This window comes from Passer domesticus, chromosome 2, assembly GCF_036417665.1.
Source record: "Passer domesticus isolate bPasDom1 chromosome 2, bPasDom1.hap1, whole genome shotgun sequence".
Classification (NCBI taxonomy): domain Eukaryota; kingdom Metazoa; phylum Chordata; class Aves; order Passeriformes; family Passeridae; genus Passer; species Passer domesticus.
In genome coordinates this window covers 5,647,438-5,672,845 of record NC_087475.1, presented here as the reverse complement: position 1 = coordinate 5,672,845, position 25,408 = coordinate 5,647,438, and the positions used below count along the sequence as shown (strand labels likewise).

General features: G+C 50.9%; 1 protein-coding gene and 1 long non-coding RNA gene across 3 annotated transcripts; one reads left to right on the top strand and one right to left on the bottom strand.

The window, feature by feature from the left end:
• Window positions 1-869: 869 nt before the first annotated feature.
• Window positions 870-12,009, bottom strand: LOC135292741 (uncharacterized). The gene is made up of 3 exons (XR_010354911.1): window positions 11,061-12,009; window positions 9,762-9,934; window positions 870-2,101 (listed from the first exon to the last, which is right to left on the bottom strand). It is a non-coding gene; the product is annotated as an uncharacterized LOC135292741 (long non-coding RNA).
• On the top strand, window positions 1,625-24,447 carry LOC135292721 (cystathionine beta-synthase-like). Of its 2 annotated transcripts, XM_064406830.1 has the most exons (16): window positions 1,625-1,764; window positions 3,639-3,781; window positions 6,817-6,923; window positions 8,717-8,851; window positions 9,882-9,961; window positions 11,112-11,243; window positions 12,165-12,234; window positions 13,728-13,819; window positions 15,034-15,159; window positions 16,691-16,775; window positions 18,299-18,404; window positions 18,935-19,006; window positions 20,165-20,299; window positions 20,844-20,952; window positions 21,300-21,384; window positions 23,157-24,447. In XM_064406830.1, the coding sequence occupies exons 1-16, from the start codon at window positions 1,753-1,755 to the stop codon at window positions 23,252-23,254; spliced, it is 1,587 nt and encodes a 528-aa protein (XP_064262900.1). In that variant the 5' UTR covers window positions 1,625-1,752; the 3' UTR covers window positions 23,255-24,447. The 2 variants fall into 2 exon arrangements, with proteins under 2 accessions (XP_064262900.1, XP_064262894.1); XM_064406824.1 differs by lacking the exon at window positions 1,625-1,764 and having other exon boundaries at window positions 3,084-3,781.
• The last annotated feature ends 961 nt before the right edge of the window (window positions 24,448-25,408 follow it).

Below are 25,408 nucleotides of genomic sequence, written 5' to 3'. Positions count from 1 at the left end.
CGAGGCATTCTCCAGCAGAGTGGAGATGTTGATTAGTCAAAGGCCAGCCCTGGCTTCTTTCTTCCCTGGGTGTCTAGAAAATGTGTCTGCATTCACTTTGGGTGAGAGAACAAATGAAAACCCCATTCTTGACTTGTTTTTGCATCAGATGTCAGAGAAACTGAACACAGTGAGGAGAATGAAACCTTATTTTAGGAGGTGGGAGCCAGTAATGCTCTTTCTTCCATGAAGCCCTCCTGATCCAGGGATGGAGGGGAGAGTGGGCTTGTGTGGTCAGGCCTTGCAGCCCCAATAATTTCACCCTCCTGCCTTGTCCCTTTCCACCCCACCACAATTATGGCAGAGATGGGCATCACCAGGAAAAGGGAGGAAAAACAATATACTCATAAAATCTATTTTGGCAGCTGTTGATTTTTTTTTTTTTTGGGCTAGGGTTGGGATTGGAAGTGCTTGAGATGGTATTTTATGTTTGGACTTAGATGTTTACTATTTTTTATTTACATTATAGTCTTATAATCTGTGAGTTCTACAGTATTTCACCAATAAGTTACAAAAGGGTTCTGTATCTATCTCTACAAGGTCTTTTAAAGAAAAACTATTTAATTAAGAAATGACACAAATTATTTTTATTTTTAATCTAATAACTAATTACTTATGTCTTGCAATGTGGACTTTTTTGTCTAATTACAAAATACTACTTAAACTTATGAAGAAGGTGAAGAAGAAAGATTAGATACTGCTCTAAAATTTCTATCTCTAAAGAAAATCTTCTATATATATTATAAAACTTTATATTCTAAAACTATATTCTATAAACTATATTCTATAAACTCTATATTCTAAAACTTTAAATACCAAGATTTCTACTATGTGATATTACACATTTTATTCAAACTACACACTCATAATCTTAATGCTATTATTCAATTTTGGAAGTTTTCTCTATGGCTTCAGGTTAAACGCTGTGTTCTCTTGAGAGTCTGTCTTTCAACACAAAAACATCTAAAATTCCCAATATCTGGAATTCTAACAGGCAGCATTTTGTGTGGTAACTGCTGAGCTCAGTTGTGAAAGCGTGCTGACATTTCTGCTACACTGTGGATTATCTCTTCTTTACCCACAGGTGACTTTTGCTCCTTCCCAGCTAATTAGATAGGTAAATACAGATTTGCTTGGGAGATATACTCAAGGCCAACACAAATCCTGGCTTGCAAGGAAATGAACCATTTTTCCCCTTTAATCCCTGCCATTGAGCAGCAGTGGTGGGGAAGAGCACTGGGAGGCAAAGTTTGCTGGGGAAGCTTTTGCTGGCTGCAGGAGCCAAGGCATTTTGGGGGGACTGCCCTGCACCCTCATGGTTTCCTGCTGCTTTCTGAGGCTGGGGGTGCTGTGTCTGGAGAAGAAAAGGTTTCTGAGGGGCTGGTGTGGGGCTGGACCAGAGTTCTCTGTCTGCTTTAGCTGTGGAGCCAGGTTGCAGCAGAAGGTTGTTAACTTCCATCTCCAGAGATGCTCTGGATAAGGAGGAGGTTCAGCCACACAGCACGGGCTGTTCCACCCCTCTGGTGTTGCTGGAGTTTCAGTGTGGTGTGTTTCTGTGTTCCAGGGACAGCCCAGCCCTCAGGGACCAAACCCCAGCCCCATCCAGCGTGGGAGCCACCAGGGAATCACAGCGTGGACCTCGGGCTGTGCTGCCAGGCTGCTGCAGAGAAACTCCCACCAGGAGGGTGAACGGAGCAGGCAAGCAGGAGGAGGATGGCAGAAATGGTAATTAAGGCTGCCCATGGGCTCATATGTCGAGCCACAAAGAATTCAGATCATCAGGACTTAGCCACAACAGTGTGCTGGCCACTGGGAGCCCAGGGGCTGGGGGGGGACAGGGCTGTGGCTTTATGGCCTGGGGGGAAAAGAAGCTCCCCAACCAAACTGGATTTCCCATGGCCACTGGATTTCCACATCTGGCCCTGCTGCAGGCAGTTCTCTGTGCTTGGCAATGAGACATTTCTTCTTTGGTTTGGTTCTGCCAGATGGCAAAATGATGTCTCTGTTCTCAGTCTGAAGTTAAATGCAGAAGGAATGTCCAGCATCATGTCTTTGGCCATTTCTGCTGCAGCAAAGGTAAGGAAAGGGTTAGATTTGCTCTAATTGCAAAATGCACCACCACGGAGGTGTAGGGAGGCAGGGCAGACTAAGCAGCTTCCATCATCATTCTAAGTGAGACACAAGTGTCCATCCATGACCCTGTGGAGTTTCAAGGTCCCTTTATTCACTAATGGATGAATCAAGGTAAATTCATTCCATGAACAAGCCAAAAAAGGAACTTACAGATACCAAAACTCATGTGGTTTTTCTCCATGTGGTTATTTTCTTCAGCACACCCAGGTGGTGGATGGATTGCAGAGAGGATCAGAGCAGAGAGGTCACACCAAATCTGCATGTAACCCTTTTCTGGGTTTATTTGTTTCTGCTATTATTCAGTAGCAGATGCTGAAAAGAAACTTGAAGCCCAGACTCCTCCTTTTGTCTGAATATGCACCAGCAATACAGAGAGAGCAGCACAGAAAATTGCCTTCCAGCAGAGCACTGATGCCATCAGAGCTTGTGTGCTTAATATCTGCTGCTGAACTCAACCTTTCCTAACTTGTTTAACCCTCTTCTCATTCAATTTTTTATCTGCTCTGCCTCTATAGTTGTTCCTGATAATTCCATTCTGCCTTATTATTTATTGCTCATTATTTGATGCAGTTTCTCCAACTCCCCCAGGATGTAGAGCCTGCTCTCAGCACCAGCCTCTTGTCTCATTTCCAGCCTAATGAATCCTCCTCTCTTTAAGCTGCTTTACTGTGGGAGTTGCTCAGTACCCTGAGCACCTTTGCTGTTTTATTTTTGTTGGTTCTTTTTTCTCAATTTTAATACAATTGGAACCAAAGCAGAGGTGACCTCTAAGTCCCACCATAACCATAAAAGCATTCTGCAATTATTGCTGGATGGACTTACCTGCAGGTTCTTCACTGCCAGGGTGAAAAAAGCTGTTCTCGACCAAATAATTAAATTAGGAGCATAAAATTTCCTAGTGGAGGCAATGGTTTTGAGATGGGGAAGATGTACTGGAGAGGATGCCCAGATGATGTATGGGGAATAGCACACCACTTTAAAAGAGCAATTTGGTCATGGAATCATGGAACCATGCAATTGCAAAGGTTGGAAAAGGCTGTGAACCCACACCACCACGTTCTCCATGAGTCTGTGTCCTCAAGTGGCATCTCCACAGGAGTTTTGAACACTTCCAGGGATGGTGACTACACCACTTCACTGGGAATTCCATTCAAATGCTTTTACAACCCTTTAATGAAATTTTTTTCTTCATGTATAATCTATTTATTTTCCTAAAGTATAATCTCCCCTGGGGCAACTTGAGTCCATTTCTTTTAGTCACACCACTTGCTCCCTGGGAGAAGGGACTGACACTCATCTCACTAAAACATCCTTTCATCCCTACAACCTCCTTACCCACCTAGATCCATGTGGTTGCAATGCCAGCAGGATGTTCCAAGCAGCCTGGCCACCCAAATGCCATTTTTTCCCCTTCTGCAGCTTTTTTTCTCCCAGCTGTCTATATGACCTCTATTTCCACCCCACAGGAGCTGAGTAAGAAGTGTCCCCTGGTGAATGGCAGGGCTGCAGGCAGCCAGGACAGCACCTGGACCCTTCCCAACTTGCCCAGTAAGTGCACATGGACAGCCACAACGCCTGCCAGCAAGTCTCCACACTCCTGTGTTCCCTTGTAAGTAATTCCTCTGTGCTGCTTTCTTCAGGGTGCAGCTCAGCACCTTTTCCTGGAGGTTGTTGTTACACCAGGATGGTCATGGCCAGAAGCCAGCTGTTGTGTTAATGATGGTTTATTTTCCATATGGCAAAAGCAGCTTAGTAGCTCCTCTCCCAGAAGAATTTTCCACTCCCTTTTATTTTGCAGAAGGATGTGGCTGGCTCGGGTCACAGCTTTGTGTTTTCCAGAGCATCTCCTTGTTTGGGGCATCTTATTTTAGATGGCTGAGGGGCCTTCACAAAAATGTATTACCAGGGCCTGGGCTTTTGTATCAGTAGCAGATGGCCCCAGAGCAGAGAAAAGTGCTTGCTGTGAGCTGCTCTTGCCCTCACAGCAGCAGGTTCCCTCCCAGGGTGACGTGACGGCCCAGACTAGTCCTGACAAGAGGTGCTTTAATGACCCTGCAAAGCAGACACAGACAAGCTACTAAAGATAAGGCTGTCCCATAAATGTCACAGGAACTGCAGACACGTCCCTGCAGTGCAGAGATGTGAAACAGGGACCCAGCTCCAGCCAGTGGAGTAAAGCAGGAATCCAGCTCCAGGAACTGGAGCTGTGGGAGGTGCAGCACTGCTCTGCATGGTCATGCCTGACCACGTGCCAGGCAGGACAAGGCCAGGGCACAGCCACCAGCATGTGGGCAGCACAGGGCAGCCTCTGAGTCTGGTCCATGCAGGAGGGAAAAATGGAATGCAGAGCCCTGGAGCTGATCCAGCAAGCTGTGCATCTCTCAGTGCAGCCCCTGCAGCTGGTGCCTGAGGAGAGAATCAGCTCTTTTCAGGCAAAATGATATTTTTTTCCTCTCAATTATCATTCTGAGCAGAATAATTTTTTTTAAAACTATTTAGCATCAGGGTGCCATGGTGGTGCCAGTGGCTGGGCCCATCCCACCCCCAGACAGGAGATGGAGAGACATTCCCCAGCCCTGGGCATCAAACTCTGCTCTGGGAATGGAGTCTGGCTGTGGGGGCCCACACAGCACTGCTGGGACAGGAGCTGAAACATAACCCACTGTGTAACAGGGAAAAAAATGCACTGGGACAGGTCACACCTCTGCAGCAGTGCATGGAGGGAGAGGTGGTTTGGTTTCCCTGCTCTGGGTAAGACACAGATGGCAGCCAATGGAGCAAAAATCTCTGGACTTTCTGAGATTCCCAGGTAAAATCTGGTTGAGTTTTGGGGGTAGAAGCAGAGGGAGGAGACAGGATGTTATTTTAATTAAAAATATTAAATATTTAAATTTTTTTTGAGAGATACAGAGGTAGACCAGTTCTGACATCCCTCAAGCTGGTTCTGACCCAACATAACCTCAGCAGGAATCCTTTGCTTTGCCAGGACTGGTTTTCCCCTGGACATCTCAAGGAATAGCAAGCCATGACTAAAAGCTGGAATCTTAGGGGAAAACCATCCTTGTCTCTGCTGTCCTGAACTGACATCAGCACCTGCAGGATGCAATCCAGATATGCAATGCAGTAACTCAGGTCACTCTCCAGAGAGCCAGGCTCCAGTTAAACCTTACCTGAAGGAGCCCCACTGAAATCCCTGAGCATTTCAGTGGCTTTTGGAGCAGATGGGCAATGGCTGCAGCTGTGGGGGAAGCTCTTTTATTGTGGCATTGCCTCACATTTGGCAGCACTCAAAGGAGCCTGAGGTGTCTCTGCAAACACTTCCCTCAGAGGGAGAGGTAACAGCACATCCCATCATCTCTGGGCTAGGGATGCAGGGAGGCTGGAACCTCTTGGTAGCACAGACCTTCCCTGAAGCCCTGCACTCCTGCAGGGCAGGAGGAGTTTATATCACACTTGCAGAACCTGGAGGGAGGGGTGTGAGCTCCCTGAATCACCCCTGTGCCACTGGGGCTTCCTGCCAGCACACAGCCACTGCCTGGCCGTGACAGGGACAGCACAGCTCCAGGTCAGGGCTCCAGGGATGGTGGGAGGTGAGGGCTGAGCACTGAGGGAACCCCATGGCAAGGAGATGTCCTTGGCTTGTGACCAGGAGGTGGCCCAAACAAACACAGCCCTCGTCAGCCTGTGAGAGAGCTCCAGGGTGTGAGCTCCTGGCAAGGTATCTTGGGCAAACAGGTCTGTTTCTGTTGCTGTTGCTGTGGGTTTTGGCTTCTGCTGGAGTCTGAGAGCAACTGGCCAGTCTGGGCAGCTGGATTTCACTGGTCACACAGCTGGGTTCAACTTGCAAAACATCCCCCAGAACCCTCTGAGGTTTGGGCTTCTCTCATGGCTTGCAGCCATCCTTGCAAGTTTGGCAGTCCTGGCCAGCAACACTTGGCCCAGAGGCAGCTGGAAATGAGGGGAGCAAAGAGGGGCTGGGCAGGATGGGGAAAAGATGAGGAGCCTCGTGCTGTGCTCTGCTTTTCTCACCCACAGCATAAAATCCTAAGGCTTGCCAGCATCTTCTCACTCATTATAGATCTGACTTAGGGTTTTGCAGAGCAAGACATTGTCAACCTGATTTTTTAAGTTTTTCTAAGCCTTCTGATGTTTACATTCTTGTAACAAAAGAATGTCTTTCTCACACACTTTATGTAAATAACTTATTATTTTTCATTCTTTTATGGAAAAAGAGAAATTTGATAGACTGTTGGTTTGTCCAGTGTCACTGGAGAGGTGGCACTGTCGCCCTCCAATCCCCTGTCACTTTTGGAAACCTATAAATGTTGGAGCCAGAACTTAAAAGTACTCTTTTTACCTTGGGAGAGCTGCATGTTTGCACCATGTTATTTCATGTCCTATAGCGACAAGGCATTTCAGAACAACCCTGAAAATTAATTAGCTTACTTTTTATGTAAAAGACCTAATAACTCATGATGGAGAACTGTAAATAACTCCTGGTGCCACTAAGTCTTTTTCTCTTGGAGTTGGGGTGTCTTTTGGTGGCCTTGATAAAGTTGCTGAAACCTCATTTAGATTTTCTCTTGATTCATGTTGCACAACAATAGCTTTTATTTGACTTTATTTTTTCCTGCATTATTTCAGGAGAGAAGAAAAGAAGATCTTGCCCAATATCCTCAAGAAAATTGGCTGCACCCCAATGGTCCAAATCAACAAGATTGGGAAGTCCTATGGGCTCAAGTGTGAGCTCTGTGAGTGTCCCCTTCCCACCAGGGTTTTGCATGCCACGAGGTGAGGGTGAGGGGTGGTGCTGGAGGGGGGCTTCAGAGAGGAACAGAGATGGGGAGGGGCAGGTGTGGCTCATGTTGGGCTCTCCTGCTTATTAGGCAGTCATTTCTTGGGCCAAACAGGAGGTTTCAAGCAGCAATGAGCAGGGGGGCAATGGTGGTGAGGCATCTCTCCTGCCAGGTAACAGCAGCATGAGCTCAGAGCAGAGCTGGCCAAAATCTGGGGATGGATCTTAGTCCTCTCCCTAAGGAGATGTTAGCTGGTGCTGTGTCATGTCAGTTTGTATCTAGGCTGGCCCCCTACAATCACAAGGGTGATAAACTCAGATCTGTGCATGTGGACTCTTCAGTCTCCTTTCCTGTAACTCCTAACCCTAATAATTCATTTGATCCAAACTGGGCAGAAAGGCAGATTCTGAGAGGCAGAAAGTGCCACGGGTGTCACACAGCTGGGTAAGGAGAGACTTGCTGAGCACCCATCCTCACTGCAATGGCACAGCAGAGCCCTGCAGTGCTGTGTGGCACCTGGGGACCCTCAGGGCAGCCAGACCCCACCGAGGACATGGACACAGGGAGCACTCTGGGCTTTCCCACCTGATCCCTTCCCAGGATCTGGGATCCTTGGGCCACCAGCCCCGCAACCTCCACACTGCACTGCCTCACCCTGCCCACAATGAGAGCTGAGGGACGCAGGAGAGCAGGGAGGGAGCTGCTGGAGGTGGGAGGACAGATGTGCAGTGCCTGGAGCAGCCTGTCCCTTGCAGGATGTCTGGCTGGCACTTTAGGTGCTGGGAAAGCCGGGCAGATCCCATTTTCTGGGATGGTGTCTCCCTCCCCTGGCACAGGAGGGGAAGGAGATCAGAACAGGCAGAGCAGCTCCACGGTCCTGTCTGTGTCAGCACAGAGCCCCTTCCCAGGAAACACAGGAATAAAAGGAAGCAGCTACAGCTGGGTGGGAGTGCCTGGTGTTTTCTGTGCCCCCAGGGACCCTTGTGCAGCTGGAGTTGTGGCACTTTGCATTATAAAATGTAACGATGAGCACGAGATTTCCTTTCCTGTTCAGGCTGCTCGGGTACAGGGCTGATTTCTCAGCCTCAGGTCGCTGTCTCTGCCAGGGTGAAGGGAAAGACCCCTGGAAATCCCCATTTCTCCCTGTTGTCCATAAAACAGAGCTCAGTGGCACCAGTTCAGTTGCAGATGTTCATCAAAGGCTTGGTAAGAAGAATGCTGTGGTGTGGAGGCCCCAGTGAGATGTGCTTTGGAAAGTTACTTGGCTTGTTGCTAGCTCAGTGAAAGAAACTGTCATTTGGCCTGACACCTGAAAATGTTCTTTCTATTGTTTGGGATTTTTTTTTATGGCACCTCAGTCAGGACTACAGATCATCCCTACAAAAAGGGAGCTTTTTAGATATCTATTAAAAACCTCAGTGCCCCAGGATAGACAGTGAGACCTTGCTGCTATCCCTGGCCCACAGAAGAGTCCTCAAGGAGTGCTGTGCCAGTGTGGGACCTCCCACCCTGCAATGACCATGTCCAGCTGATTTTTAACCCATCCTGGGCTGTCCAGGTTGACTTCAAACCCATCCAGGGTGGAAGAAGGACTCTGATGGATAATCCCAGAAAAGCAGATGGTGGATGCATTCCCCTGAGCAAAGGCAGTCCTGCAGAGGAGGGAGAGGTGTTCTAACACTGCAGTGAGGCCTGGGGGAGAAAGGAGCAGGTGCCTGATGGAGTCTCCCCTTTGTTTCCCTTTCCAGTGGCCAAGTGTGAGTACTTCAACGCGGGGGGCAGCGTGAAAGACCGCATCAGCCTCAGGATGGTGGAGGATGCTGAGAGGGCTGGGATTATCAAACCAGGAGACACCCTGATTGAACCCACTTCAGGAAACACAGGTGGGAAGGGCAGGGATGCTCCCTCTGCCTGGGAACTGGGCAGGGTGGGATTTCTGAGGAGCAGGGATTTGCATTTGGAGTTACGAGGTGGGCTCTGGCTCCATCCTCCCCTCAGCTCCCCTCCTGCTGGCCATGGGCTTCCAGGGATGCTGAGGTGCCTCCTTGCTGAAATTCCTGAGGGTTCTGTGAGGGTCCCACACCTGCACAGGTGTGCCTGGAAGGTCTCCTTGTGGCAGGGCAGACAGCATCAGGGGCTGGGGCAACCCTCCGTGTTTTCAGGCTGGGAAGCTTTTGAATTCTCAGAGCTTCCCAGAGACCATTCCCCTGATGGGTTGGAAGGGAATTCCTATGATTTTTGCCCTTGTTGCCGTCACTTGTCACCCCACCACACCGTGTCACCCCAGCTACCCCCAGCCACGGAGCCAAGGGGATCTGTGCTCCCCCAGAGCTGTGTCCCACCTGGGTCACACTGGCTCCCTGCCTGCCTGGGCCAGCTGGAATGGCACCAGGCTCCCTGCAGCCCCTGGCAGGGACACGCTGCTCCTTCCTGCTGCCTCACCTTCCTGCTCTAGCAGGGAGCAGCTGCCTCCATCCATCACCCTGCTGAAACTGGAGCAGAGGTGCCCTTGGCCTGCCAGCCATGGAGCCACATGCTGCGTCCTGTGTGTCTGTCCCCCCACAACTGAAGGGGAGAGGAAGGCACTCCTGAAGCACAATCACCTCTCTCCTGTGTTTCCAAAACCACAGGAAGGAGGCTGAGCCTCAGTGAGGGGAGAAAAGCTCTCCCCAGCCCTGCCATTCTCTCAGTGCCACCCCTGGGAGCAGGAGCCATGCTGCAGCTCTCCTTGCCCATCAGCCCATCCTCCCACACTCCCTGCATGTCCCAGGAGGCTCGTGGGGATGCCCTCACCCTTGGCTGGTCAGTGGCCACTCCTTGGTTCCATCCAGAGAGGAGCACGGGCAGCGGCGCGCGTCCGTCGCTCCTGCCAAATTCTGGTGCCAACCAATTCCCTCTGCTCCCCCCACGCAGGGATTGGGCTGGCACTGGTGGCTGCATTGAAGGGTTACCGCTGCATCATCGTCCTGCCAGAGAAAATGAGCATGGAGAAGGTCAGAGCTCTGTATGGTTTCACCCCACAGCTGGGGAACGTCTCCTTCCTCTGTCTCTCTCTCTGCTTCTCCCTCCCTGGAGCACTTCAAAAGCCAACGAGCCTTGCACACCCACTGTCAAATCTGCTGTTCAGAAAGTTGCCTCTTGAGGGGAAAAAGGCAGCCTGTGATGGCCTGGTGGCTGTCTGGTGTCAGAAGTGCAGCTGGGACAGCCAAACACAGTGTGTGGGTGCAGAGAAACAGAGCAGGATCTGCTGCACGTGGAGCACAGCAGGAGAGGCAGGCAGGGGCCAGGTCCTGCTCACTTCCCCCTGACATCTGACAGGTCACTTGGCCTCACTGTGCATTTATGGTTTGCTTTCACCTGGGGACACTTAGAGTTGCCTGAGCTGTTTCTCAGGGTGGTGTCTCAAGTCACTTGCACAAGAGCTGATGGTCAGGTGAACACACTGTCCTGGAGATGGCAGAAATCCCTCACTGGTGAGCCAAGAGCCTCACAGCCAGCTGAGCTATGCCGGTGAAGCCAGACACGCACCCTGAGCTGGCTCAAGAATGAGCCCTTCTCCAAAGTGTCACCCTCAATTCAACCTAAATCTCACCCAAGCTCAGTCTGGGCCAGATGCCACCTCCAGCTGCCATGGGCTTCATCTCCAGGTGTCCCAACACTCCCCTGTCCCACTGACAGCCCCATCTCCCAGAGGAGACACCCTAGGGCTGATTGCTCCTTCCCTGATTTTGGTGAGAGAAGTTTCTTAGGGCAAAACCAGCTTTTGGTCACCCCTTTGCATGCTGGGGTTCCAGTCCCAGCACTGAGACACTGTTCCCTGTCCAGCTCCCTCTGCCCTTTCCCTCTGGCACCAAGGAGCAGCACACTGTCACCTCCCTCCACCCTGTCCCCAGCCTGCCCTCCAAGTGGGACAGGGCAAGAGGCCAGGCTCCAATCCATGTGCCAGCTTCAGGCAGGAGCCCTGGGCTGCTGGAGCACGTCAGAGATAGCAGAGCCCAGAGCTGGACATTGTATCTCCACAGGATAAATGTCTCCCACATGCAAAGCTGCTCTGGCATCTGGCACTGCCCTGAGCCCACAGGTTCGGGTTACCATCCCTGTGTGGGATCAGCTGTGCTGCAGCTCCTCTTGTCCCTCCCAAAGGTCGATATCCTGAAGGCACTGGGTGCTGAGATCGTGAGGACGCCGTGCACTCGCTTTGATGCCCCCGAGTCCAACATCCGTGTGGCCTGGAAGCTGAAGAGTGAAATCCCAAATGCTCACATCCTGGACCAGGTAAAGGCCGTCCCTCCACTGGCTCCCTTTTCCAAGAGAGTTTATTGGGTGTTCTCCAAGTGTGCCTGTGTTTGGGGGCTCTGTTTGAGCTGGCACCAGAGGCAGATTTCGTCAGTGTTTTATGGCATTTGAAACTTAATCACTCTGCAAAGCACAGGGGGACAGAAACAAAATAAGGGACACTTCCAAACCTGCAACACTTCTGCCAAAGCCTGGCTGTGGGTGAGGCTGGGTTTTCTTGCACAATTCAAAGACTACTCAAATTGCTTCAGATTTAACTTTGACCTGAAAAAAACCCCACTTTTTAAGCCTAGCTAGCAGCCTCTGTTCTGCCTCAAAAATAAACCTCATGCTGTAAAGGGCAAACCCTGGTGGCTCATGCCTGAGGTTCCTGCAGTGCTGGGTCTTGGACAGGAGAACACTTGGTCTGAGACCTGAGTGAGGAGCCCCTGGAGTGCAGGAAAGTCAGGCAAGCTCCTTCCTTCTAAGAAAAAAGCACCTCAAAGACTGGATGAGCTTTTCAGCTCATTTTTGGTCCATGGGTGTGAACGTGGGGTGCACAAATATCAGTGCTGCAAAATCCCTCTGTGCATGAGAGCTGACTGATGATCAGGACAGCTTCTCCAGCCCACAGTCCCCAGCCTCTGAACCATCCCCACACCTAAGGGACACCAACTGCTGGAGAGGGAGTGTTTGTGGGCACATTTAACCTCCAGTGCAGAAAAACCCCAAGTGGGCTTGGAAATCTGTGCCAAAGGGACACCCGTGGCCTGTCCTGGTGGGGTGGCAGTGTCCCCCTCGGCAGGGAGAGGAGGGGGCAGTGCATGCTCTGGGCACAGCTGTGTCAGGAGCTGTGTCTGGTGTGGTATTTGCCCTGCTGTTCACACGGTAACTGCTGCTGTTCTCTGCTGGAATAAACAGTACCGAAACCCCAGCAACCCCCTGGCTCATTACGACACCACGGCCGAGGAGATCCTGGAGCAGTGTGAAGGTACTGTCTGTGCTGCTGCCTCGACGTGCAGGGGGCTGTAACCCTCTCTGAGAGGCTTCATTTACATCATTTATTGACCTGGATGTCTAGAAACAGCCCAAAGGGCCTCTGGAGGGGCAGGCAGTATTATCTTAATAACACTGACACACAGGGTGTAGCAACTTCTCCTAATCCACTCCAGATCCACCTCAGCCTGCAGGGCTTCCCAGCTCTCCCCTCCCATTGCAAAAGCCTGGCGGGGGAGACCAGAGGCTTAGGAAACTCAGGTTGTACCTAAAGGAGAAAGAACAAGTCTCTTTGTGGCCACAATGACCTGCCAGCCGGGAACACAAGAGGTCCCACGAGGCCTTGGAGGGGAATATAAATCCACCAGGGCATGGCAAGGCTGCATCTGACCCAGCACTCTCATTTTCAAATCAAAACCTCACAAATGGGTGCCACTGGAAGTGAGGGCTGGGGGAGGATAAAGGGCTGTCCCAGCCCATGTTGGTGCAGATAGAAGTGAGATTTATTGCCAGTTCTGGGAGCACTGTGAAGCGTGACCAGGACTTGAGGGTTTTAACTGGAGAGCAGTTATCAGAGCAGTAAAGAGTCAGGTATCAATGGCAGCAAGAGAGTCCCAGCCTTGCCTCCTCTGCAGTGTCAGGGTGTGCTCCAGCTGGCTGCCAGCTGTGGGTTGCAGGTCCCCCTTTCCCAGTGCAGCTGCAGCATCAGGTTTGAAGGCCAAACTCCAATTCTGCTCCTTCCAGTCCTAAATCTGTACAATTTCAGTGAGGCCAGTGGGGCAGCATCTGACAGAGGCAGTGCCAGGGCAGAGCTCAGCCCTCCCTCCACTGTGGATGCCAACACAGGCTGAAAGGTTGTGCCTCTTGGTGATGCTCACGTGTGTGACTTGCCTTGATATGCTGTGCTTTGAAAGGGATGGATGTGCTGAGATATTCCCTCCTTCTTAAGCCACAGAATCACAGAATATCCTGAGCTGGAGAGGACCCACAAGGATTATCAAAGTCCAACTTGTGGTCCTGTGCAGGACAACTAAAAAGTCACACCATGTGCCTGAGAGCATTGTCCAAACACTCCTTGAGCTCTGCCAGGCTGGTGCTGTGACCACTGCCCTGGGGAGCCTGTTCAGTGCCCAGCCACCCTCTAGGCAAGAACCTTTCCCTAAAACCCAACCTAAACCTGCCCTGACACAGCTTCATGCTGTTCCCTCAGCTCAGTAGAAACCAAAGATGCAGAAATCATGGAGAGATGCAGTGGGAGATCTGGAGGTCACCTTCAGCTCCCTGCAGTGAGGCAGGACCAGCTGTGCTCAGGTCCTGCAAGCTCATCTGAGCTCCTCCAGGACCAGGCTTTGGCCACCAGCACGGCCTCTGCCTTTGCTCCCAGGGGTTCTGCTGGACACAGGCTCTGCACAGGGCCCTGAATGAAGGGGAGATCATGCTGGGGGCTGTGCTGAGCCCTTGCAAACCTCTCTGCCCCCTGATCTGCAGGCAAGGTGCACATGGTGGTGATTGGGTCTGGCACAGGAGGAACCATCACTGGTGTTGCCAGGAAGCTGAAGGAGAAGTGCCCGGAGTGCAAGGTAAGGCTGGAGGCAGGACTGCTGGGGTTTTCGTGGAATCACAGAGTGGTTTGGGCTGGAAAGGACATTAGGGGTCATCCCACTCCACCCTCCTGCCATCAGCAGGGACACCTTCCACCAGACCAGGTTGCTTAGAGCTGGCCTTGAACAATTCCAGGGATGGGGCACCCACAACTTCTCTGGGCAACCTGTGCCAGGGCCTCACCACCCTTAAAATAAGGGATTTCTTCCTACTATCCAGTATAGATCTACCCTCCTTCAGCTCAAAGCCATTTCCCCTTGTCCTGTCCCTGCATGTCATTTCCTGCCTAACCCCATGGCTCACCTGAGGAAGTAGGTGGTGTCTGCACTTGTTTGTTCACAGCAATGTGGCTTCTGTGGGAAGAAATTTGGTAATGTTTAGGCTGATCTAGACCCATCCAAGTGCCTTAGAGACCAAAGTTTCCACAGCCCCACTAAAATCTCCCCCTGCCTGGTGCCTTGCCCTGTGCAGGGCACTCTGGGGAGGCACAGGCAGCAAATGCTTCTCCTCTGCCACTGCAAAACCCTCTGTGCTTTAGGGTTAGCATCACTCACAATGCTCATCCTGCAGAGCTCGTGCTTCAAGGCAGGCTGGAGGGGTGCACACACTGCTCTGGTCAGTGTGTGAGTGATCCCTGATCCACAGAGGGGTGTGGACCCATCATTTGAGGTCTGGGACGTGAGGCTGCCTCCCTGGCAGTGTGCAGCTGTCTGTGCGCAGTGTCACCATCCTGCTGAGGAGGCACCTCAGCCCAGACACAAGGCTGTGAATAACCAGGGAGGTGTCACCATCAGCCAGATCCAGAAAGGATGTCTGTATCCACGAGTCTCCACAGGTTAGAGCTCACTGGCTGGCTGCACCTAGAGCAGATTAAGGAGCTCTGGCACTGTCCTCAGGAAGGAGCAGGCTCTGCCAAGGGGGTGATGACAAACACCTTGAGAGTGATAACATTTTAAGCCACCAGTCACTTCTGCAACAGCTGAAGACTACCTAGGATCTATTTAAGAAGACAGTGAAAAACAGCACCCTTTTATCCTGGAAGCTCTCCATGCTGCCAGTGATTAGGACTATTAATGAATATCAGGGGGAGGAAACACTGCTGCTGAGGGTGTGGATAACTTTTCCCTTGAGTTTTGTGCTTGGCTGTTTCTGAATTCCCATTTTGGTTTGACAAAATGCCTTTCCCTCCAAGATCATTGGCGTGGACCCCGAGGGCTCCATCGTCGCTCTGCCCAGTGAGATGAACACGAGCAACACCACAACCATCGAGGTGGAGGGCATTGGGCACGACTTCATCCCCACTGTCCTCGACAGATCCGTGAGTAACCCTGTGAGGAGGGGCCTCTGCCTGCTCTCTGCCTTGGCATCCAGCTGTCAGGGCTACTCAGTGCAAATTTCCAATCACCCAGTGCAGAACAACAACTAAATGAATTATTTAGTGTGCTACAACATCCAGCCTGCTCCCAAGGCCAGAGGTGTGGTGGGCCTGATGTATCCTCCCAGTGCAGAGCAAGCTGTTGTGGGGGGATTGGGACACTCAGTTACTTTCTGAGTAACTCTGATTATAACTGACTGTAGTGGTTTTGGTTTGTTAATTTAAGATTTCCTCAACTTTAAAATTTCCTGGCTAATGCACCAAAGAGTGTCAGGTTTTGGTGCTGGTCAATCACTAATGCATTCACTTCCTGCTGTGAGATAGGATTAGGAGAAAGGAAAAGAAGGCTCAAAACTTTAAAAGGGTAAAAAGAAAATTGTATTAAAAGTAATTAAGAGAAAAAAAAAAGTAGTAAGAATCAAAACAAACCCTTCAGAACGCTTCTTCTTCCCCCACAACCTTTTCTTTCTCACGGATAATGTAAAGAAACAAAACCTAAAATTGGCAGTCAGTTTACTACCCTTAAAATAGTCTTTCTTCAGTTCACTTAGGAAGAGAAGTCCCTCCTGTTAAGGTTATGGAAACTTTTCCACTTTTCCAAGAGGAAAAAGACATGTGTCTTTCACAGAAGAGTGTCCAGCTTCTCAGTGGCTCAACAAACTCAGTTACACAAAAAGCTTTTGCCTGACTTCCCTAAATTCCTCCCATGTCAAACTACGACACAAGGAGAAGGCAGACAGTGGAGAAAAGCAGGCATTTAACACGGTGTGAGTGTCCTCTGCTCAGCCTCACCACGGTTCAGATGTGCCCCTTTGGCTCTGATCACACAGATGTCTGTGCTGAGGCTGCTCCTCATCACACTGCTCTTTCCTGAGCCTCCTCTGCCTCAGGGAGCACACACAGAGAGCAGAAATCCTGCACCATGCACAGCCTGGATGACAAGATCCAAGTAAGACAGCAGATCATGAACCTTGCAGCTCTTCATGTCAAGTTCCTTCTCAGTGTATCAGCTGCCACACAGCTTTAAATCCCTAACACAGGCTGCCTTTGTTGCCCTGGTCTCATTCTAGAAAGGTCCCTCACATCCCAGACTCTTTCTGCTTCCAGGTGTTAACTACATCCCTGCTGCCAGCACCTGGCTGCAGAGCTGTCACCTTAACAATCCAGACTGATTCTTGTAGCTGGATCTCATTTTGGCAAAATCTCAGCCATTAATGTACCCTGGCCTGGGACATCATAAATATTCCTCCACATCCTAACTCTGGACCTGTCAGGCATCCCTAACTCTCCAAGGAAAGGGTGCTGGCTGGAAAGGTGTGGGTGTCTGCAAGCAAGAACTCCAGACCATGGATGCTCTGACAAATGCTTTCAACAAGTGTGGAAGGCAGCTCAGAGCTGCCAGATCTTGGTGTGCCTCAGAGGGTCAGGGCCTGAATGACATTGCCAAGACTCATCCTCCTTGCTTCCCTTCCAGGTGGTGGATCAGTGGTACAAAAGCAACGACAGAGACTCGTTCCTCATGTCCCGCAGGCTGATCAGAGAGGAGGGGCTGTTGTGTGGTAAGCACAGAGCAGCCACAGCAGTTTGTTCCCTTAACAAACCTTCTGAACCTCATCCTTTTGGGGCCAAAACTCTCCAGAATAGGTGCCCTCTGCATTTTGTGTCTGCTGGCTGAGCAGGGCTGAAAGGCTGAGCCTCGGGCTGGGCAGAGGTCACTGCAGGCTCCAGAGGTGTGTCCCTGCGTCTGGTCTGGGCTCTGACTCATCAGCCACAGTAATTATAGAAGTAATAATTCTCTCCTTGCTGGAGCGCTCTTGCAGTGGAACTGGATCTTCAGGCAGTGTAGAGTTACACAGGCTGAAGGGAGGATTAGTGGGGCTCGGGGCAGGACAGGTGGGCTCTGCCAACAGCTCTGCGAGGCCGTGCTCGGTGTCACTGCCACACCAGAGGTGCCAGCTTTGGACCAGGAAGGTCTGAAAGCAAAGAAAGTGTGAGATGTTCTTACCGAGTATTTCTCCCCGTGCCAACAAGCTGTAAGTGATCCCACTGGCTTCCCAAAATGAACAGGTGCCCTCACACAGACCCTGCCTGGACCCTAAGAGCCTCCACAGAGCATCAGCCTTGTTTTCAGCATTGCCTGACACCAAGCAAACAGACACAGGTTTGCATCCAGGAGCAGACACTACGTAGGCTCGCAGCTACAGCTGATAAAAGCCCTGAGCACTCATATCCAGGGAGTTTTGCAAAAGATCAGGCTATCTATATGTAATGAAACACTTAAGTGTTGATTTAACCTAGCAGTCACTGTGTTTCAACAGAAACCACTTGTTTGAACTCAGCCATAATTTGTGAACAGCTTCGTGTTCCCTGAACTGCATTTTTCAGGGCCGTTCCTCGCTTGTTTGAAAAATGTGACCCAGGGATAATTAACCTGCTGTAAAATACGTGCTGCCTTGAATGCAGTGTGTAATTGGCACACAGATAGTGGAATGTGTTTGACTTCCAGTACTCAGACTGGTGGTGGAAGAATTGCCTCTGTAAAGCAGGGACCTGCTTGCCCTACGTGCAGCAAACCACATGCGTGCACACAGACACGGGGAGCATTCAAGCCTTCCCATCATGTTGGCCTGGTATTCCAAGCATGAATGAAATGTTTATGAGGTTTTTTTCAGTCTTTACAGTGCATTTAAAGCCAGTCTTTGGCTGCCAAGTATGTCAGCCAGAAGCTCTAGAACTGGCGTGGTGTTCTGCTGGTGGGAAGGGAGGGTGTGGTGTGGGCAGCGTGTTCTGAATGTCCCTGCATGGGACCTCTCAGGCCTTGGTCTGCCCACAAGAAATGGTTCATGAAGTCCTTGAGGTGACTTTCATGCTGCCTCCAAAGCCCAAGAGCCACCACACGAACACATCCCATCAGTCCCCACCTCTGCCTGGCCCTAAAGCCTACAAGGCTTTGGGATGATTGTCCTCCCATCCCAGTGTCCCTCCCACGAGGTGCCACCTCTGCACCCTTATCTGGGGCAGCCTGTACTTCCCACTGCAGGGCAGTCTGACCCTTGTCTCCCTCTCCCTGGTGCCCACGCAGGGGGCAGCTCGGGCAGTGCCATGTCTGTGGCTGTGAGAGCTGCCAAGGACTTGCAGGAAGGCCAGCGCTGCGTTGTCATCCTGCCCGACTCCGTCCGCAACTACATGTGAGTGTCCTGCTTCCTGCCCCCCTTCCCAGCACCAGGGTGGGAGTTCCCACAGCCTCCTGTGACAGGAGATGACCCAGGTGCTTGGGGTTCTGGAGAGCCACCTCAATAAATCTGATAGCAAGGCACAAGGAGTGAGCCCAGAGCTGGGAGTCTCCCTCGGGCAGATCACAGGGAAAAAGCAAAATAAACAGCGGGGAGGAACAGCCCATCAGCGTGGCAGTCACCAGGGGATGGGTGTTGGGACACTTGGGGTTTATTTCCTCTCATCCATGACTCACTGCACGGAGCAGGACTCAGCCAAGCTGTGCTTTCTGAGCGTGCATGCCTAAAGTTAGGAAGGCAAATAGCTGGCGTGCTTCGAAGAGTTCCTGAGCACCCGATGCTCCTGTTGACCTTAAAAGGGGCTGAGAGCAGCCAGCTGCAAAAATCATGAGAGCCCCGGGGGCAGTGCTGTGGTCTGGTGCATGAAACAAAGCATGACTTCTTCTGGGAGCCTCACAGACTTGCTCTTTGTTGGTGATTTCTAGGTCCAAATTTGTAAATGATACATGGATGATAAAAAATGGGTTCCTAAATGACGCCCAGGAGCACAAGCCTTGGTAAGACAACTTCTGCTGGGATAAACTGTGCTAAGGGAATCAGCTTTCTGAGTCTGGAAATCATCATCTTCAAAGGAAAACGCTCCCTTTTAGTGTTTAGGAAAAACACAGTAAAGTCCAGACCCCTCTGGGGAGGCTGTAATGTCAGCTCCTCTCTTTTGAGTTGTTATCTCTCAGCTCTCCAATCAAAGTCTATAAAGGAGCCATTTCTGTCCCAAAGTAGCTGATCCACTCCCTCGTGGCAGCCCAGGCCACCTAAACCCTCTGAAAACCTCTCTCCACTCCACATCTGATGTCCAAAGGACCATCAGGCTGCTGGGGAGGTGGGTCCCTGTTGTAGCAAGCCCCCTTTCAAATGGCTCTGCAGCTCTTTTCAGGCATAAAACAGGAAATTTTCACCTTCCAGAGCTGCTGGCCAGAAAAGTTGGCCAACTCTGCTGTCCCTTGGACACCGTGAGGAAAGAGTCCCCTCAGGGAGTCATAGGCAAACTGCTGATGCCAGTTGATGTGTGGCTGGGCAAATGCCAGTTGTTTAGAAAAGCTCTTGGTCTCACCCTAAAGACAGCAGGTATTACTGATGTCGGCTTCTCCTTTACCAAAAATTATTGTAAAATATTTCCTAAAAACTTAACACGTTTCCAAGGCCTCTTGTGTCTGGTTAGAGTTGCTCTTGGCCCTTCCAGGCTCCAGCATTGCCCTGCCTTTTCTGCAAGGACTCAGGGCTGAGATGTTTGGGAGCTGCTCGTGTTCCCCCCCAAACAAGCTCAGCTTGCCCCTCATAAGTCACACGAGCATCTCTGCGAGGCTCTCTCCTGCAGGAGCTGCAAATGCTGCCTTGTGAGGACCAAGGATACAGAGCAAAGGAGTAAAACTGGTAGGTCACCCATTTATGAGCTTGAAGTGAAGCCCTCCATAGCTTCCTTGGATTCAGGACAGCTCAGCACCTTGCCAGCTGCTGGTCTCATCCCTGCCTCTGGAGCTGCATGAAAGCTTGGCTTCAACAAGACCTGGCCGTGGTGGCATTTCTGCTTTGGCTGTAGGAGTGGGGCTGGCTTTTCAGGCAGAAAGAAATCCCTCATCTCTTCTGGCCTTGCCCCCTGCTGAAGGCCACAGCTGTGCAGCAGCCACAGCTCGGCGCTGCCATTTGTCTTCCAACAGGTGGTGGAACATCAAGGTGCAGAAACTGAATCTCTCGGCCCCTCTCATCCTCCTCCCAGAAGTCAGCTGTCAAAAGGCAATTGAGATCCTCCAGGAGAAGGGATATGACCAAGCTCCTGTTGTTGCTGAGTCAGGGTAACTATTTCTGCTCACTGCACAGACAGGCATTCGTACAGAAAAATCAGTCACGGTGAAGCCAAAGTCCCATTTACTCTTTCAGAGCTGGGGCTCTTGTGTTGGACTCTGATGCATAATTTTTAAAAGATCATCTGCCTCCTAGTGAAGATTCATCAATAGAACTCTTGTAAAAGATCCTGTTAAAGCCCAATCCAGTGCCCACCAAACCAGAAGATGCTGGATCAATGCACAGGCAAGGGGAGCCTGGGGGAGTGAGAGCTGGGGGGAAACCCTCACAAATAAGCAGCTGGAGAGCCCATGGGCTTTCCTTCTCCCAGCTGCTAAGTCCTGGACTGCAACAGCAGTTTTTAACTGCTGTGAAACCAACAGCTTGGTGAGGACAAAGACCTCCTTGTGCTGCTTAAGAGAGGAGAAACTGGTGCCTCCCACTGACTGCAGCAACAATTTAGTCACTGACTTCAGCCAGAGCAGCTCAGCCCCTACATAAAATGTGTGTTCTACCTCAGGTCTGACCTTCTGGAAAACTCCTATTCCCTTACAGGCTGATTTTGGGAATGGTGACCCTCAGCAACACCCTGAGCTCCGTGCTGGATGGAAACGTGGAGTCCTCAGACCCTGTCACCAAGGTCACCTACGACCAGTTCTCCAAGGTACCAGTGGGGCTGGGCTGTGTCAGCCTGTCTGGGCACAGGGACACAGGAGAGGTGCACCAGCAGCACCCTGGGGTGTGAGAGGAGCTGGGAGAAGAGGTTGGTGAGAGGGCAGAGAGGAGTGGGGAGGACCATGGTGACATCTTGGAGATGAGAGTAAGGACAAGTACCTGTGCAAGCCCTGCAGAGCCAGCAGGGCTCAGATATGGGAGCTTTTCACACCAGGAGCCAAGCACTGACTGGGGATTTCATCCAGCTGGGCAATCAGGAGGCAAACCCTCCAAAATCAGGGCTCAGCCACTGCCAGGTGAAGTAAAACGTTAAAAGTTACATTTTGTCCTGTTTAGATCAGCCTGGAGGACAGCCTTGGGAAGCTTTCCTGCATCCTGGAGAACGACCACTTTGCCATCGTTGTGCACGAGCAGAGGCACTGTAGGTATCTGCAGGAACTCCCCAGGGGCTTGGCACAAGTGTTTGAGAGGGGACAGGGAAATTCTCAGCTGACTGTGGCAGGTGCCAGTGCAGCTGCTGCACCTGTGCAGCCCCTGAGCCTCTGCCCCACGAGGGATTCTGCTCTGCACAGCCCTGGGACTGCCCACTCCTCACCCACAGAGGTGAGGAGAGAGGGGCAAAGCTGGCAAGGGGGAAATTAAGGATCTCTGTAGCCCAGGGGCAAGGTTGGAAGGAGCATTTGGCCACATCAGGTAAAGCCTGGGTGGAATTCAGGCACCTAAGATGAGAAAGCTGAGAAAAACTGGGGTGGGCCACGAGCAAGCCCTGTGGCACAGGTCATCAGGGGCACTGGTTGTAGTCTGGGGCAGCTCTGTGTGAGCCTTCCCTGGACCATGGCTGCCTGTAGGGATGCTGTGCCAGTCTGGGAGCACCATGAAAGCAGGTTTTATTGGTTTTATTATCAATCCACTGCACAGCCACCTTCCCCTTGGTGTACAAGCCAGCCCAGCAGAGTCACCTGCAGCAGCACCACAGCAGCATGAGGATTGCTGACACCCCTTGTGCCTCCTCTGACCCAAAAAAGGCGTGGTGGCAGGTGCTGCTCAGCACATCTGACCTGGCACACCTTTCCAGTACAATTACACCAAAAGGAGTGCAGGTTTGACCTTGGCTGGGAAAAGTGAGCAGCACGAAAAGCAGTCAGAAGAGCCATGTTTAGGCCTTGTGAATTAGAGCTGAAGGGTGTAATTATGCTGATTTGATGGGATTACAGACTGAGCATGCACAGCATCCCTCAGGTGAGCAGTGGTGACTCCAGCAAGGGGCTGTCTGCTCAGCTTGGGGCCTCCAAAACCCAAACATCCCAAACTTTCCCTCTCCAGGGCCTGCTCCCCCAGAGCCCCATCAGCTCTGAAACTTGCAGGTCCATCCATGTTCCCACAACAGGCTGCAAACAAAAATCTGACACTCAAAACTGCCTTTGATGCATGTTTCCAATTCAGTCACCAAAATTAATGCCAGGCAGAGTTTCCTTTCTCAGCTATGTTTTCATAAAATAAGGAATATCGCTTTTGTATCACATTTTGATATAAATTAAATGGTATCAGCAAATTAAATGGCACCCATCAAAAAATATCAGCCAGCTGTCTGCAGCAGCTCTTGCTCTCATTTTCAAACAACACCCACTTGCTTTTCCAGAGCTGCTGTTTTAATGCTGTCACAGTTACCCCCTTATTTATTACCTTCTTCCCACACCTTTGGAGCTTGCATTTTATCTTGTGTTTGGGCTCTGGTGGCTAGTTTTATTTTTATTTAAGAAAACATTTATCAGACAGTTAAAACAATTATTGAAGTGCTGTTTCATTAATGGTGGTGTAGGATGTTATGAGAACAGAGTAGAAAAGTGCCTGACTGCTGCTTTTAGAGAGTCTCATTAGTTTGCTCTGAAAAGTTCTGTGGTGATAGGAGCAGGACTGGAACAGAGGTTGGCTAAAAACAACTGGGAAATTAAGTTTCCTGCTCTGGGAAAGGTGGGTTATTTGCAGCAAAAACCTCACTGGTGTGATCACAGTAACCTGGCTGAGAATCCATCATCATTTCTGGGGAGGCAGAGCTCAGGCAGACACTGTCCCTGTTGGGGCTTTCTTTTAATAAATGCACAGCAGCCTCTGCACAGCTGGAAGGTGCTGAGGGGGCTGGTGGTGCTCTTTTTTACTGTTTTGCCACTAAGCTGGAATTTTCTGTGCTTCCAGTCAGTGGGAATGGCAGCTCCTCCACGAAGCAGACGGTGTTTGGTGTGGTCACAGCCATGGATCTCCTCACCTTTGTCAGCAGGAACGACAAGAAGTAGCAGAGCAGCTCGGCTGTCCCCCCTCCTCCAGCAGGCCCAGGTGTGCCCCCAGCCCAAACCACCTGGCCAAGGCAGCCTCTGGCCCAGTGCAGCCAAGAGTTTCTCAAAATGCCTAGGAGAAAATTGTGATGTATTCTATTTGTCTGCCAAATGCCACCCCCAGTATCACTAAAGAGGAGGTGACAAAAGAAATTGTGTTTGACAGCCATGTGTGCTCACATGGAGCTTCCCAGGGCTGGGCAGGGAATGTGGGAAGGTCAGCATGGGAAGGGGGTGGTTGTTCCTGCCCAGAGTTGAGCAGGAGGAGCTTTGGTGTGTCTGCCAGCTGCAGGTGCCTGTGCACTGCCCCTGGTGCACTGCTGAGTTACCCTGATCCCTCCAGAGCCCATTTCTGCCTCGAGAGCAGCAGGGCTGGGGGCAAGCCAGGGCACTGCTGCACCCTCCTGCCCCTCTCTGCCCACCCAGGGCTGCAGGCACCCCCAGAGCCATTCCTCCTCACCCCTGGGGCTGTTTGCCTCCAAGAAGGCAGCAGGAGAGTGTGGAGTCTTAACTTCTTTTTGCCAGGCTCGGGATTAAATGTGTGAGATGGTATTTCTTGTTCTGACTCAAATGTTTATTAGTTCTTTTCTCTGTCACAGTCTCACAAACCCTGAGTTCTGCAGCACTTCACTCCAACAAACTAAAAATGGAGCCCTGTCTCTCTCTCTCCAAGGCCTTTTAAGGATAAACTGTCCAATTAAGAAATGACACCTAAATTATTTTTACTTTTAACCCAATAACCAACCACCCGTGCCTGCACTTTTGGGACTTTTTTATGCAATTACACAAAACCACCCAAACCCAGGGAGAAGAAGGTGAAGAAGGAGAAGCAGGTGAAGAAGAAGGAGCAGCCTCCACCCTAAACCCTCCATCCTGCTTTCTATCTATTCCTGTATTCTAACCCCTTAAACTCTGAGTTTCCCACCCTGTGATATCACACACTTCTATCCAAACTGCACACCCACAATCCCACTTCTGTCATTCCATTTTGGAAGCTTCTCCAGGGCCTCTGGTCAATGCAGTGTTCTCAGGTCAGTGCCTGGCAGCACAGAAAGTCTGGAATTCTCAGCATCCAGGGTTCCAACAGGAGAGGTGTGACAAGGAGGGAGGGACACAGAGCCCCAGGAGGTGAAAGGTGTCAGCAGGAGGGGTGGAAGGGAAAGCTGAGGCAGTGGTGAGCAGAGGGGATGAGGGGCTGGGCTGGTGGTGGATGGTCCCCCCTGTGGGGGCAGCTGGGCTTTGGGGAGCACCTTCCTCACCTCTGGGGGAGTTGGTGGCACTGGGTGCCTCCTGCATGGTCCCACGTGAGGGGACAGTGAAGGGAATTCAAACAAGAAGCAAACTCAGTCACAGAACAGTGAGAGGGGCCATGGCTTCATCCCTGGATATGCATCCTGAGAGCTCCTCATCAAGGGCTGCAGGGGAGGGCAAGGTTTGCTCCTAGTGTTGCTGTCAGGCCATTGTGTTCTGGGGACTGATAATGAAGGTCAGCAGAGCCATTTGCCTTGGCTACCAAAGAACTTAAAGCAAATGTCAAAAGTGGGCTCTGGGAGCAGACTGAAGTGCCATTGAAACCCAGTTTGGGGGAGTTGCTCTCAAAAGGCCCAGGGAGGTTCACAATCTTTCTATAATTTTCTGGAGCTGCTCCAAGGTGGCAACAACCAATTTCAATTTCAGCTAAGTGGCTACTCCATATTCTCAATCTAATCTAGTTTGTAGGAGACTTTTATGAAGTTATAGAATGCTGAAGTATTTACATTTAGGAAAGTCTCTCTGCTGCCCGTTGTTTCCTGAGTGACACGGGCCATTATCAGATTTTCTGAGAGTTTTTGCTTGAGCAATAACCATATTTGTCCAGAAAAACAAAAACTGATTAGCTCAACCCTCATTGTATCATATTTATTTTAGCAATTCTATTGCAAAGTGAAGCATGTTAGTCCATGCACGTACTCCAAACTCACATGAGTAAGTCTGAAAGTGCTCTGTAACTCCAAGAAGCCCAGAACTGAGGCTGAATCTGGACCAGCCTGGCTGTTATGGATTAAGCCAAAGCCCAGTGCCTCCAGCAGCAGCAGCAGCAGCAGCAGCAGCAGCAGCAGGGCTGCAGGGCTGCAG

Excerpts from the sequence above, each read along its gene's own strand:
- LOC135292721 (XM_064406824.1), top strand. The coding sequence starts at position 3,531 with ATGCCAGCAGGATGTTCCAAGCAGCCTGGCCACCCAAATGCCATTTTT. Across the intron at positions 9,962-11,111 it reads AGAAAATGAGCATGGAGAAG|GTCGATATCCTGAAGGCACT; the intron begins GTCAGAGCTCTG and ends TCCCTCCCAAAG. Across the intron at positions 21,385-23,156 it reads TGTGCACGAGCAGAGGCACT|TCAGTGGGAATGGCAGCTCC; the intron begins GTAGGTATCTGC and ends CTGTGCTTCCAG.